This window comes from Botryllus schlosseri, chromosome 2, assembly GCF_051294905.1.
Source record: "Botryllus schlosseri isolate E-star chromosome 2, Bs_hap1, whole genome shotgun sequence".
Taxonomy (NCBI): domain Eukaryota; kingdom Metazoa; phylum Chordata; class Ascidiacea; order Stolidobranchia; family Styelidae; genus Botryllus; species Botryllus schlosseri.
The window spans coordinates 9,053,274-9,069,636 of NC_137237.1; the positions used below are offsets into that span (position 1 = coordinate 9,053,274).

Here is a 16,363-nt window from a genome sequence, read left to right on the forward strand (position 1 = left end):
ATTTCGAAAATTTTTACTACCAAATTGTTCGAAAATACAGCGCGAAAGGAGAGGTAACGCATATGTGAGGCACGCCCGGGTCATGCCTTTCCTTACCTGTGATGGCGCAATTCGTCGTAAATTTCTTAAAACTTATAATCAGTGATATTAATCGAATGTAATTGTCGCGCTGATTCCGATTCGATATCTCAATTCGGCGGTATCATAACGTTGCGCCGCACGCCTATATTTTAACAGCGACTACAAAGCTACGTTATCAATCAATAACGTGGATGGCTATGGCGTTGCTTGTAATTTGAACTTGTAATTGTGAATGTCTCTTCCACAGTTCATTTCTCGCGGTAGATCAGGAAGAAAATGTGTATTTGAAAACGCGCCATGTTTCCTGATTAATCAACGTATCGTGCAATCCAAGATTTCGTGACAGGTATATCGAAATCCGGTGTTATATTGGTCGCTGGTGATACAGTAGCTTAAATTTGAGGATTTTGAAAAGAGGGTCCGAGCCCCAAACCTATAATACGCAACTGTCTAAACTTCTCATGGACATGTTTATCCTACCACAAGAACAATTATACTGGTGGTGCTGAAGATTTAATAACAAGTCGCTGCAGTTTTGATGAATTAAGCACAAAATCAAAAATTTCGAAAAGAGCCATATCTTATGCCCAAAAGAGCCATAGCTGGCTCGCGAACCATAGGCTCCCGACCACTGGCCTATGCCAAGGTGGGTGTCTGATTCCATAGACTATTCCAAGTCGCTTCGACATCTTCCTGTCTTGTCATTGTATCGCATTTTTGTGGTGTATTGAACTGATAAAATTGCTAATAAACCAATGATGATGATGATCAATGATACTTAAACGAAAATCCAATCCACATATTCGGCCAACATGCGTCTATATTGTTGCGTCATGGTTATTTCGCAGCCGATATTTTTGACGCGGAGTCACATGTTGGCAGAAACTTTCTATGTCGTTACGTGCGCTTCAAGGTGGAAATGCTCGGCGCCGAACTTCCGGTTCCCATCGTCCCGCACTAGTATGTTGTATACCAATAGACTGAAGTATCCCAACTGTGTCAAGTGTATATTTTTAACCGTTTCGCACCGGCGTGTCTATTTTTCGACATGCCGGTACGAGAGAAGAGTGCCGTAATTGAAACCACGATATATTACATATTAATCGTGCTAAGTCGTTGCTGTTCATTTCTGTGAATAGATATTGTTCGTACAAGTTCATTGATACCTTGTTATTTGATATTTATTATATCGAAGACGTCAAAATCGTATATCAAACACCGTAGATAAATATGTTGTAAAATACACTGTGTCGGCAATTCGCGCGTCATTGACCACTCTCAGATAACGTTCTGTGTGTTTCGCTCTAGCCGTCTTCGGGCATAGTTGTTTCATTATATCAATAGCTAGTGTCCATACAAGTCCACACATATCTTCATATCTGATATTAGTTACATCTAAGCTGATCAAAAGCTATGTGATAGGCCGCGTGACAAAAATATCCGCCGAGGCATCATTTCGCAGACACGCGCGTTCCTCATGCCCACCATATACACTGTCGTTTAGTTGGTTTTATTCGTCAAAACCAGCTTTAGTTTGTTGCTATGAATAGCGATTGTCAGTTTCTGTTTATATTGTGCTAAAGCAACTATACTAGTTAGTTCTATACCGCTCAAGGTTTCATTTGAAAACCGGGAAGCGAATTCTGTCAGACTACCGTACCAGCCTCAAGCACATGGCTGAATACCCGTCACATAACGTGAAATATATCGTGTTCTAATAGGCATACACCTTCCTAGATTGTGTCTGTGAATTGTTGTTGTCTATATGATTCTAAATAACGGCTAATGGTAAAGTATAATTCGGAATACATACAATATTACCCAGCGATTATACCTACGCAAAAACGTGCGTCTGGGTATACAAAGAGCTGTCGTACATCGATATATATCTTACGTTGTAGTAATGATAAGCATTTGCAGTAAATCATTATGGTAAGGACTGTAAATATCCGTCTACGAATACTAAAATGACTAATATAGGGTCACAATAGTTTGAGTTATAAGCCTTAGAAGTTACCATACGCGCGCGCATGACTATAGCCATGACTCACTCTCTCGGCGGCCTGCCGCGAGCTGACTAAAACGGTCGGTATTGTTTCGATTAGAGATTAGCGCCTGCTAGACGTAGACCGTCGACTCAGGGCTCTCTAGCTAGAACGATGAATTCTGAGCCTGTACAATACACCAGACTGTATGGTCGTCGAATACCTATACTTAGGTTCATAAGGTCCGCAATTTAGCATTTCTGCTTCCAAGCAACGTTTTCTCGGCTTGCTCTGGATATAAGTGGCCAGACACAGAGCTCGAAATGATTCGAGTGGCGCAATCGGATCCGCGTTGAAATTCTGAATCGAACGCTACCTTGTTCACCGTGCTCCAATCCCATTAAGGCACAGTTTTTCGATTTTGAAAATTGAAGTAAAATTTTTCGAAAATTGCAGCCGTTGCCATTCGGTTAAATGCCTGCAGTCGGATCTCGCCAGTTCGCCCCATATTTTTGTTGTTAGACGGCCCCCACCATCACCAAGTATTGTGTTGTTTTGGTGGGGGTCTTTTTTCCATGTTTCATGTTCTTCTGGAGAACTGGCCCCGTCCTCTCCTTTCCTTATTCCTTATAATATCGCATTTAATGTATGTGATTTCGCTCATTTATTTATGTGTAATATTTAATCTTGACCCCGCCATCGTAGATGGCGGGTATTGTTCCAAATATATACACTGTATATTTTTGAGGTGACCGACGTCGCGACTATATTTATTCTATTCGCATGTTTTTTTTATGATGCATTCGAGAATAAAATATTCCAAACAAAAATAGGAATACACCGTTCTCTCATGACTGCTAATACTGCTACACTCATTTCTGGAAATTATTTTTAATTTTTTAATTTTAATATTAATTATATGGGTAGGATAAGGGTTGGTGGGTACCGATAACAAAATAAAAAAGTATATTGTCGATAAGCGCCACTGTGTTGTGTTCATTAAAAATAATTATTAAGATAAAAATAATCAAGGTCAGTCCCATCGGATAATCTGCTATTGCATTCACTCCTTGCAGCTGTTGACTAACAGCATCTTGCATCAGTGGTTAAGGAATGTCCCAAATAGCAATCGGTCACGCGAAACATTTACAACATTTCTTTCCGGTATTATTTAGAATTCTTCGTTATCAGCAACCGATATGCCTTTAGTAAGTGCACTGTCTAGCGCATACAGTTGGTGGTATAAGCATATGCTCGACACGTTCGTTTTCGTGGTGACTATAACTTCGCGGGGCTTTAGTCCACGATATTAGGGACTTGCCATAAAACCAATCTTGCTGCGACATGAAAGTATCTTCGTTGTACAAAATGTGCATCTAACACGCATATTTATATACAAAGAGCTATAAAATAATCCTAGCATAGATCTGTTGAAGTTGATTGATATGTTCTGATTGTGACTATATACGTGTACGAATGGATTGCGGAGCTCAATTCAATGCGAAGTATTTTGGATTCTCATGTGACCATGTGGAGCGTGAACTGTTTTTCAGAACCCAGGCAAGTATATTATACAGCTGTAATATGCGCAGAGGAAGTCTCGCAAGTTTACCAAATGATATAAGCTTGTTCTTGTATGGATTATGACAATGAGAATCGCGGAAATGTTTCGCGTTTAGCGTAACAATATAGGTTCTAATTTAACTTCACCCTCCCGTAAGTTAGAGAAGTCGGAGCATTATAGTTAGGGGTTGCATTTAAAACAAACGGTGTTTTAAAACACTTTGTTTAAAACAATTGAATTTTTAAAAAAGACATAATTATGTTTTTTTCAAACGTTGTATAATTATGCCATAATTATGCAATTACTTTCGAAAAACATGTAGTATGAGCCTATGTGAACGATTTGGACAGAATATAGTCGACTTATACGATATGGAGTGGCTGGAAATCGTCGTCGGTTCGACAAATCGACAGTTAGGCTATAGCCAGTAGACGTAGATTACTGTTACGGAATGGGTGTTCTGATGACGACGACCCCCGACCGTAAAAATGCTGCACAACAGTGTAGTCCTGGTTAACGATATTTTGTGTCTGTTTATGACAGCGGTCGGAGGCGCTTTTCGTCGAAGGAGTCATATTTACCATATGTTTTTAATTGTCAATGCCAATCCACTGTGACGTCACAATCCAAGATTCGTGACGCCATGGCTGAAAAAACAATAAAAAGCATGTTTTAAACAAGGGCCCTGTCTTAAACATGGTTGTTTTAAATGTATTTTTGTTTTAAATGCAACCCCAATTAAAATATTATTGGTATCGCGTATCTATTACATGGAGCTGATGAGTTGAGCATAGAAATATTTCTATTACAGTGGTGTCAAAGTCGCACAATATTTGTGCTATACCGGCTTTTCATCTGGTGTTATCAAATTGCATGGCTCATTGCCTACTACATCGACGTTGCACAGACGAGCCCCGAACGGCTGTCGGTAGGATATCGCTACCTAACAAGATGGGGGTACATTATCAACGTCGTATATTTCACGTTGGCCTTCGTGCAATCCTTGATCGGGTTCATCAAAAGAAACAAGAAGATGGTGTTTAAGGGTAAGATATTTTCTTTGAAGTGAATTTACGTATAGGCAATACAAAGCTGATTTCGGTGTGATGGGGATGGATATGTGTGTGACGCTAATAGGAATACTGCGTTAAAAGTGCATAGTCATTGCGTGTTTGTGAAACCTTCACCCGTGACCACATGAATGACGCAATGATATGCATGGTTTCTGCTGCTTCCCATGGACAGTAAATTTCCGTTGATATAATATCAGTCAAGTTGAAAAAAGACGAGCAACCTCAATCGCAGTTATATCGTATACTGGAATGTCTACATAATCGTGTTAGTCTAGCGATAGCTCCACGCAGAGAGATAGACGGTTCATGTAATAGTAGTACTACCATCATGTGGGCTATCGATTTTTTTTGTTATTGCTAAAAATCTGGTTTCCGGATCTAGCGGTTGCGGTCCCAATGAGTCATATTTTCTCATTAAATAGGACATATATACAAATTAATTTACTACTGGATTAGTTACATATCCTCGGATGATAATAATGAGTTTGTTGGATCTAATTCAAGTTATATACAATAACGATATAGCCTAACATCTACGACTCACGGGTCATGGTATTCGAGAGTCACTTTGGAATTCGAATGCAAAAGTAAATATTGAATCCCGAAATATTTTCGAGGTAATCGTAGTATTTTTTAGAATTCATCTGCTTAAAAAACATCATTTACATTTTACTATGATATGTAGTGAACATATAGGAGGATCTCGAAACGATTCCGATGTCTTAATCTGACACCCACCTCTGTCTAGTCCCGATGTAACAGTATTCGATCTTGATGCTTTCACTGTCAATTCTTTTCTTTGGTGCTTTCCTCGCACTCTGTCATTCTCTTCCCATCTGCTTCCGTCATCGGTTTTTTCGCAGGATGTTTATGTAGACACGTCACAAGGGAGGTGCCTAGATAAACCTCCTACGCTTCGAAACGTGTTACTGTTGAGCCTCCAACCATGTTTTCTCGCGTCCCTGGCGGTGGATTAACCCACTACATGCCCAACCCGCATAGGCCGTAGAAGAAATCAAGAGTTTAAATATATCTATAAAATACAGATTACGTCCAATCTTGTCAGTAATCATCGGCAATAGACTAACTCTTTTTATATAGGCTAATGAACGAAGATGTATGTTCAATTGTGGATTGTTCAATGTTCATATAATCCGATTTATGCTGATTCTTACGCGAAACATATCGTGAAAAATAGTGATTGTTCATTCTGAGTGATGCCTATCTATATATTCCATTACGAGTGCAGATGTTTTAGATACCAAAATACAAAAGTGGAAATATACCATAGATATAATATCGATGTCATCGGAAAATACTAACACTTACACAGTTCTATATCCCTGAATTTTTATAAGATTTTTCATGCTACTTAATTATCGTGGAGATTTATTGCTGTGTTTCAGAATCTCGTCTGATGCTCATCCTACGTTCCGTTGTTTGGATGTTACACTCCGTTGGTCAATCAGTATCGCTCCTGATAGTGGTGCTCTTTTGGGTTTTCCTTTCACCCGCTAGCAGGTCCCCTCCCACACCTGTGACCGCATTCACAATCGACACTCACGGCATAAATTTTCTTCTCTATCTGGTTGAGATTATCACCGTGGCTTTCCCCATGCGATTGCTCCACGCGATCTACCCAATTATATTTGGATTGCTGTACGTTTTAGCGTCAGTTCTCATGCACGTAACCGGAGATATTTCGGCGATATATCCCCTGCTGAATTGGGCCAACGCACCCGGCCAATCAGCTGGTGTTGGCATAGCGGCCGCCGTCGGTGGAGGTGTAGTAGGACATTCCATGATGTTTGGATTGTATCGCCTTAGAGTTTTTATTTCAAATCGTTGTTGGCCCAATTCCACTGCAACCGTTGGCCTGCGTGCGTCAGCGAATGCAGCCTACGAAGTCGATGTTTAGTAATAATCAGGCTCTTCTATTTGAAAATGCTGTCACACTTTATAATGAAGGAATTTGGTAACTGCTAAATTGATAACAATGTTCGTGGTTTGTCGAAAGATGTCATATACATTCACTCGAAGTGAAACTGTGGATCCGAACGCGCAAAAGTTGCCCAGCCCCCGTATTGGTAAATAAGAACCACCCTAATGGGTATTATGACACATATGGATATGTGACAGGTGCATCATTGCGCAAAAACATTAAAAATGAACGCTCAACAATGGACATATATATATATATTACTATAGCATCGTCCTCTACACCCTAACTTAGCCTCCTGTGAATATGCGGGCCAGCGAAGATGATGATACGGGCAATCGGACATATGAAAATCGAGACAGACAGATGGTGAAAGAGAATGAGCGTGAAAGTTGCGTGGCAATCGACGCTACCCTGGTTTATCGCATCTCGAACAAGCCTGACTCCGCTGGCTTGAACGGTGAACAATCGCATCTGCAATAGGCCCAGTTCACACTATGACTATATCATTGCTTGCATGCACAGCACAATCGCATCTGCCTTGGTGGCTTCGGCCTGGTGTGCACGATACCATCGCTGGCCTACACGATAGCATCTTTAATAGGCCTGGTGCGAAAAAATATCATTGCGTGTCGGCCTGTCGGGCCTAGCAGTAGGGCTGTTCAAAAATAACTTTTTTTTCCGGATTCCAGCCATTCAGTGATTAAATTGTCAGTTTACCTTAAAAAACGCTGCACACCAAATTTGGTTCAATTCTAACAAGTATAGGGCTCCGCGGATCCAATTAAAATTTTTAATTTATACAGGAAAATTGAAAAAAAAAATTTTTCAAATTTTTCTGTCAACCCCATGAAATTGTTGAGCTGTCTTCAGAGACGATGCAAAAAAAATTGGACTCAATTCGGACTAGTAGAAGTGGAGTTATTGGAGTTTTTCGTTGATAATTCTCCAATTATCCTTGATTGGTGGATAATCCGAGAATTATCAACGAAAAACTCAAATAACTCCGTTTCTACTGGTTGGAATTGACTCAAATTTCATTTGCATGGTCTTTGAAGACATCTCAACATTTTCATGGGGTTGAGAGAAAAATTTGAAATTTTTTTTTTTTAATTTTACGTAGTAAATTAAAAATTTTAATTGGCTCTGCGGCCGCTTAGACATGTTCGAATTGAACCAAATTTGGTGTGCAGGCTTTGTTGTGGCAACCTGACAATTTAATCAGTGAATGGCTGGAATCAGGGAAAAAAAGTTATTTTTGAACAGCCCTACCTAGCAGGCTTTGGCTCCTATCCCTCGCTGGTTTGGAGACAATTCGGTCGAGTTTACGCTGATTAGTGATTGTTTTATGTCATATTCATTAAACATGACATGCCGCCCTATTTATTGTCGCTTTCTTTTTCTATACTATCTTCTTTATTTTCATTCAGTGTGCATGCCTCCTCTTTACATCGCCTAGGCCAAGGTGGGTGTCAGATTCCATAGACTGCTCCTTGTCGCTTCGACACCTTCCTGTCTTTTCATTGTATCGCATTTTTTGTGGTGTATTGAACTGATAAAATTGCTAATAAACCAATGATGATGATGATGATGATTAAAGAACGACATCACGAAACTGAATATCATCGAATCGCTGCAAAAACAGACTTTAAGGTGCGTAATTGATTCCCGCTAATACTTGTACGTAACGTTCAGAAGATGTGTATCATGGCTTGAGTTCTAAAAGACGACAAAGGTCTGAACCAACTGAAATCGGTGCCATCAAGTTAGGACATTTTGATTTGCGAAACTGTCGCTGAGGCTGCGCATTACGCGCGCGTATTGTTCACCAGAGATCAGTGACTCGCTAATTGACAGCACTTTCGGACTCTTTGGCAAGCTTATCATACGCTTAATATCGTCAATAAGAAGAAATTATATGATCGTCATTTACACACGTTTAAATCCGAATTGAATAGATGCGATATTGGTAAATTTGAAAAAAAAATCCGTATACCTCAAATTTTCCGATTGTCTACGCGCCTAGTACAGTACATAGTATACAGAGAAGTCCCATCATCATAGATCTCCTCTCCCGATCACGCGCCCAAATAGACGTTCTGCTTTTCTAAAATCTAAATTGTTTTCGCCCATGTTCGTTTACAAGACCATTCTTGAGCTAGCGAGCTTCGTGATGGTCTTGGTAATCGCAGCGCGAGGGTGTGTTGGGTTGGTGTGTGCCTGCAAATTAGAGTTCATTTCTGCGCATATTCGTTTCTCTAACAAGGCTTTGTCAGTGACATTAATTGGGAAATGAAGCAATACAGCTTAAACACCGACGTAATGAGAAAACAATTGTCGTGACGAAAGCTACTCAATTAGGTGTCAGACTCAAATCCCATTCGTGGCGATGCTGATTAGAATACACGCTTTCTCGTTTGTTATCACCCCTGTTCTAGCCCTTAGTCGTTACATTAAATAGGAATAGGCCGTTAAATATAGTTCCTAGACCTATTTGCGGCATATACAACGAACCAATGTACTCCAAAAATGCTTCGCGAACGAAAATCGGGAAATGCACCAATGCCGCCAATATCGCTGTTTTAATCTGCAAACAATTGCCGCAACGCGAGCTACTCAAAGCGAAGCCAGAAACCGCAATAAACAATTGCTGATTGGCTGCGCTGTTTCGCGTTTGTAATCATCATTATTCTCTGCTTGAAACCTCATTCGAGAGTTGCGGTGTGTTACTTGCGAACTTGCCAGGCCAGTGCGTATAGTGTATATGGCTACTCACACGGCGCATCGCGCGTTAATAACATTGATGCAACTCCAAATTCTCAGTGACGTAAATTCTGATTTTTGTCGGACGAATGATCGTACCATTTTAAGATTCCATTCAATAACTCGACTGCATGGTTTGATATTAATGAGTGCTGGGCCGGTATTAAAACGTCACACTGATGATTTAACGCTGCACGTACACCAGCGGCACATAGTAAAGTGCGTTTTAGTGCGACGATGATGTCATCGACATGGAACAATTATGACGTCACGAGACTTCGCCACCTCGTTAAAAAATAATAGTCGGCGCCTATGGCTGGGACAATGCAGTTTCCCTACGGGACGAGCCGCCACTGAGACGTGATTAATTGCGAGAAACAGATATTACTGGAAAATAAATGATTTGAAATTCATAAGAATATTCACTGAAGACACAATGCCATAATCCTCAACTTAAAACATAATCCCGATTTTGTGCATGTTAGTGAGCCTATAACCACGCGGTCACACTACAACTGAGTTCGGTAAACATTGCTTTGTCTGCCTTGTTATTTGTTGCTCATCGTGGCACAAAGCGCTTATACATTCGATATCTCATCAACTTCACACAATGGTCGGACCGTCTTTATTTCGCCATTGTCATAAATAATTTCATATCCTTTCGTTTGTCAAAGATTCTTTGAGGTTTTGACCAGATATCGTGCAGACATACATTTCTGTGGTGTAATATTGACGAATCGGTGAAGCCAATAACAATTGTCGCGTTGGCGAAATCAAGACCAAATCCACTATAGTCTTGAATGCGCTTTTGCACGAAAGGAAGGCAGCATTAGTCAATATAGTTCTGTAGCATAGATATTATAGACAACGGCGATTGGACAACGAAGCAGCTGATGTATAGGAAGGGCTTGTGAATACTCTGATACGAAGATGGGGTGCCGTGGAGAATTCAGAGTAAAGAATCTTCTATTTTCATGCAACGATGAGGAACGCGACCTATTTTTTAGGACGCAGGTTCGTATTCGTTGTACAAAAACCCAGATTGGAGTCGTGCGATATCGAACGGAAGCACCTGCAGATACGTTAGCAATCCTTTTCAAATTGAAATAAAGACTAGATTGCAAAATAAAACACAGAAGGCATTACGATTGAAGTTTAGAAACGAAGGTCAAAAACATGTAGGCCTATATTACACTGGTCAATACATATTTTTAGGCAGACAAAATAAGAATGATTTTGGGGGCTCTGAAGGGCACTGATTCCGAATGTGACCTTAGTTTTTTCAAATTGGCTCTATTTTTGGAAATAATCCTTGGCGTTATTTTGACTAAAATCTCATATTTTCGCTGTATGGGCTGGATAACAAATCGGCTCAGTCGTACTATAAAGTTCAGAAATTCAATCTACTTGTTATTTTGACACGCTGAAGACTGTTTTGAATCAAAATTCATCAACAGAATTATATTTCGGGGCATTAGATTTATCATAATTGGAGACTTTCATGGATATCATGTACATAAATAAACTTCAATCATGTATATGAGTATTTAACTAAATACTCAAATAACGTTGCATTAATTGAATCAGTTTTATGTCAACCACCTATTTTAAATTCAAAATATTCAGTTGGGATATTATATTAATAACTTATCTTAAAGCAAAATTGGTTCTTGTACTATTTTCGGTTGTAGGCAATTTGGTGCAGTTTTTCGAAAGGTTCCAGCAATAGTCTGTCATAATATGTTCGTCGCATCTGCACTGATATCTTTCTTTTTGGGTTTTGGTGTATTGGTGGAACCTTTCCCCTATCTAATCAACAATATTATCAGAAAATATATCAAGATGACTGAACACGAAGTGAGATGCTCATGTTTGCTCCAAGGTTTCCATATGCAGATGTCAATTCTCGGACCAACTGTTTGTAGTTGAGTGCTTTGTGATCTTCCAAAAAGTTTTATTTACTACATCCTAGAAGTGATTCCATGCAGTGAGCACCTTTCTTAATATGAAATTGTAATCCTTGGTCCGTATTCGAATCTGAGGTCCATCAAATATTCAAGATTTAATCTTCTAGTTTGATATGGATACCATAGGTATACCCACTTTGTTGGCTTTACGGAAAAATTATCCATTTACAAGTGAAAAGAGATGAGATGCATATGCGTATTTTAGTTAAGCTTTCCAGGGACAAACTTGATAGCTTTATATTCATCTTCATCTTAGCAGACTGACCAATTGGTACAGGAGATAATATATTTCCATTGTGCAAAAGTACAATTTTTAGGCTTGACAAACTGCTTTTTTAACAAAGTTCTCGCATTAGGTCATGCTAATATTGATGGAATAACTGAGAACGACATGAGTGTTCATCAAGGTAAATTATTTATTTATGCGTAGTATAAAAGTAGAAAAGTCTAAGATTTACTTCCTACCAAGTGAAATATTCAAGGGAGAATGCAGTGATTTTAAGATTTTTTAGGGGTATAAATATCTTCTTTTTTAGCGCCAATCTGGCAAAACTAATGTGATATTCGTAATCAGCAACCTTGAAAACCCCAGAATCGGCCCCTAGATGTTCTGCCATTTTTTTTCTTCATTTGTTGACCACTGTCATTTATCATCCTTTATCTTTATCGTTTATTGAGTTAACTTTGATTGTTAATTGTTATATTATTGCGCTCTGCAGCACTCCAAAAGCCGTACAATCTACTTGGTGTATCGCATTTGTGTCTGGATGTACCACTTTGGATGGTTTCTCGCCGGGTACATTCATCATTCCATTTTTGTTCCTGTGAATGTTGTTGTTGGATATCGATACTTGACGAGATGGGGACACTTCATCAACATGGTCTATTTCACAATTGCACTCATCTATTCTATCATTGGATTCGTGCGGAGGAATAAAGCAAGTACTGAGCCAGGTATATTTCAATAGCTATACCTGCAGCTAGGGTTGCATATAAAACAAATGGTTGTTTGAAACACTTTGTTTAAAACATGTTTTAAACAAAGGCCTTTAAAAAAATAATTGTGTTTTTTTAGTTGTAAAATTATGCCATAATTCTGTAACTAATTTCCCAAAAAACATGTTGTATGAGCCTACGGACAATTATCACCCGATATAGCCGACGTATATGGATATGGGAGGGTTGAAACTCTCAAAATAGTCGGTCCCACAGCTATAGTACAAAGGAGCTATATTTACCCTATATTTACAATTGGCAATATCCATCCACTATGACATCACAATTGAATATTCGTGACGTCATGGCTTGAAAAAAAAACACAAGACATGTTTTGAACAAGGGCCTTGTTTTAAAAATGTGTGCTAGAGATTAATTTTTGCTTTAAATGCAACCCTACATGCAGCCTTGGTGCTGCATGGTTCTAATTTGAGGGGTTTCGAGAACCACGGTCAATTGGTCAGTTTCCACAATTCCATACGCTCGTTACTGCGGACTTAGAGCAAGACCCACCAGGCATTCGTAAGATTATCGAATGTTTACATTCGATAGTAAGATACTACCTGCATATCTTGCGCGGTGACGGATGCCTTTGACACCAGAACTGAGATTAAACAGTCCACCAGGGTCACAACCCTAGTCGCTAGTGAAGTCGCTCCCGCCCCGATGCGTTTCTTTCGCAACTTCGCACTACATATTGTGAAATATGGATCAGTTTATCGGAGACCTCCAGAGTGAAGGTAATACATTGTAGCATATAGAACTATATGGCATTCGTAATAACAGAGACGAATCTTATGATATTCGTATTGGTGCAAATCTTGACTCTAGCAACCACATGAATTCAAATGCTTCGATTAGAACACAAGGTATGTAAAACGATAACGACACGGGCCGTGCAATGATGGACGAGGAGATTACAAAATCTGATGAAAAACTATCACTGATACTCAACCCATGCCTGATATGAAGGCATCATGGTGACTGGATATTTAATTGCGCCGTTTTTCCGGCTTGATCATCGTTGGTGACTTCATCCATCAAGCAGATGTTGTGTTCCGCAAAGCTCTTCGCAACTGACCAACACCTAGCCAATCGCAGATTAATTAATCACTACGATACCGAATTTGACTACTGGAATATGTGTTCAGTAATTTAATACCTCTGCCTCTACAAATAGCTGTCAGCGATGCCTTGGACTGTGTGTGCACCTGCACGCACATATCATTTTATTCTTCTTTTCAACTATTACCATCTCATCCGGTCAGCTATCATATCTTGTACGGCAGAATATCTTGGCGGATTATTTCAAAAATAAATCAAATGTGGTAGCCCAATGTTGAAGCTTTGTATAGGCTAAGTAGCCCACTATGCACGTGCACCGTGCAGTTTCTCGCTCGAGAAATACCATAAATAACTAACCTACGGAGGTTAGTTATTTACAGAAATATGCACTCAGTTAACTCATTATTTCCACCCCATGATGACGTAGAACTCGTCTTAGTGAAAAAGCGAGATAGCCGCGAGTGGCGTTGCGAGTGAATATTGTACGTGTTGACAAAATTTCTGCAGATTTCAAAACAATGTATGTATGATTGAACGAATGTATGAACGAATGAATCTGGATGAATGAGAGAACCGAAACCCTGAGTGCGAATGACCGTGAATCACCGTGAGAATTCGTCTTATTTATAGTAGTTACCTGCTTATTAGCTCGCTCGTCCATCCTTTCATAAATGTAGTCTCGATGAAAAATATCGTTTATCGGTGACATCCAAAGGTGATAGCGTGGCCGTCGAAATCAATTAGTATTTCTCAAAGACGATTGCCTCGATTTATTGTTTCCAGAACATAAATGTAATGATCGTATCTGTTGTTTTTAGAATCACGTCCGATGCTGATATTACGATCCATGAAATGGATGCTCCACTCCATCGGTCAGAGCACATCTTTGATTATTACAATACTTTACTGGGCGTTCGTATTCAACCAAGCATCTTCGGGCAATGCGCCCAGCGCTTTCAACGTAGATACGCATGCCGTGCAATTAATTTTGTACCTCATTGAGATTTTCGTTGTGGGTTTCCCCATGAGACTTTTGCACGCGATATACCCAGCTTTGTTTGGACTGGTCTATGTCATTGCAACAGTCATCATCCACGCTGCCGGGGATGACTCGGCGATCTATACCTTCGTGGACTGGGAGAACCAACCAGGCAGAGCCGCTGGGATCGGAATCGCAATTTCTATTTGTGGAAGTGTGTTGTGTCATGCCCTTATGTTCGGGCTGTATCGCTTGAGGGTATTTCTTGCTGGGAGATGTTGCCCCTCTTCTTCCGGAGTTAAATCGAATCTGTCGTCAGTTAATCCCGCATTCGAAGCGGATGGGCCATAGTGATTTAACACGTTTTCATTTTCGTCTCAATTGTGCACACTCATATATACAACTGTTAGCTTCTGGATAAACTCCATAGCATATCAGTGGGCCATTTTATTGAGAAGATCTCTACGGCCATAATTAAGTTCACTGTGTAGAGGGGTGATTGAAAATGTACCAATTCATAAATGCCACGGATCTATGACGTGACAAGATAATCTGGGACGAATCGTAAATTCAACATCGATTAATATTTTATCTGTTCACAACATCATAGGATTACTATACAATGAACAAAACGTCTTGTTGGACTTCATTAAGTCTATCAACGGACCAAACCAATGCTTCCAACCTCTCTGACCTTATGGAACCCTTGTGGAATCGAATTGAAAATGGAAGACTACTGCTCAAATATAGGGTACACAGTATGTGCGGCACCATCGCAAAGTTTAACAAAACGATGGACAGTATAATATTGCAAAATCTAGGTAGGCCTATCTCGCAATATCCACACCGGCCACCACGTATTGCGCTGTGCATCCTGATGGTAATCCCTCGTTTAAATTACCAATCTTAAACTGCATTCAATTTAACTATATTCTCGGACTCTGTGTTCCCCTGAACATACTGTTAGTACTCGTTTTTGCAAGATCAGGATATTTATTTTTGCTATTATTATATTATTTATTCAGGGAAACTGGTAAATACACATGCGATCGGGGAACAAATTGCCCCATAAGGAAAATGGCGATATTGAAGTCAATTTTTAAAATGTCGGTAGTAGAGTCAAATTGTTATTTCTATGCAACTCACGAAGTTGTCAGATTGCAGAGTCGTGGAAAATGTAGAATCGAAATTAGATATAGGTTGGTTCTGCTATGATTTTAAGTGAAAATATGAACAGTGCTGTGTTCAAGGTCTTACGCAGAATGTACACATTGCACAGTTACCAATAAAGTGACATCTCGGATTATGCCTATCAAACGTTTGCCAGTATATTTATTGGGTATTATTTACGACCCCTGTATCAAGCACAATTTGAATTTTGTATCGTCCCATTTTTCGCATTCTATTTCGATAATTACTATACATTCCTGAATCCATATATTTTATTTATTGCCGATATTGCTTTACCTGACTCATTATATTATGCGGGTCATGCGTTTATTGTTTTCAGACTGGTAAATAAATTTCAGGCTCGTTAACGAATTTTATTATTTGGAATATTGCTTTCTTGAAAATGAAAATTCACTGTATACAAACGATAATATCACGGAAAGATTGCATGGTAGTCTACAATGACATCTATTTAGAATGCGAAGATATCACACATGGCACTGAACGTATTTACTGCCATTGGCATGCACACAATTGCACAATGCACAGATACCCGCTAACCGTATAACCGTTGAATTTTATAACATAGGCCTATTTCGTTATTAGTACATTCATATGACCGTGTACAAATGTTTCTGGTGACGGTCACGTGACCATTTTTCACATTTATTGCATAAATTGACATCTTTCCTCGTAGTGACAGATATAATTATCCAGCCATTCCACTACGCTCGGTTGAGAAGAGACAGCAAGACAGATAATAGTGACAAGTCTTCCACCA

At 39.5% G+C, this 16,363-nt stretch overlaps 2 protein-coding genes across 2 annotated transcripts; both read left to right on the forward strand.

Moving 5' to 3' along the window:
* Positions 1 to 3,242: 3,242 nt before the first annotated feature.
* Positions 3,243 to 6,621, forward strand: LOC145433359 (protein rolling stone-like). Its single transcript, XM_080310443.1, has 3 exons — positions 3,243 to 3,626; positions 4,442 to 4,676; positions 6,110 to 6,621. The coding sequence occupies exons 1-3, from the start codon at positions 3,543 to 3,545 to the stop codon at positions 6,619 to 6,621; spliced, it is 831 nt and encodes a 276-aa protein (XP_080166569.1). The 5' UTR covers positions 3,243 to 3,542.
* A 3,485-nt stretch (positions 6,622 to 10,106) lies between these two features.
* Positions 10,107 to 16,294, forward strand: LOC145433358 (protein rolling stone-like). Its single transcript, XM_080310442.1, has 3 exons — positions 10,107 to 10,419; positions 12,092 to 12,326; positions 14,252 to 16,294. The coding sequence occupies exons 1-3, from the start codon at positions 10,336 to 10,338 to the stop codon at positions 14,761 to 14,763; spliced, it is 831 nt and encodes a 276-aa protein (XP_080166568.1). The 5' UTR covers positions 10,107 to 10,335; the 3' UTR covers positions 14,764 to 16,294.
* The last annotated feature ends 69 nt before the right edge of the window (positions 16,295 to 16,363 follow it).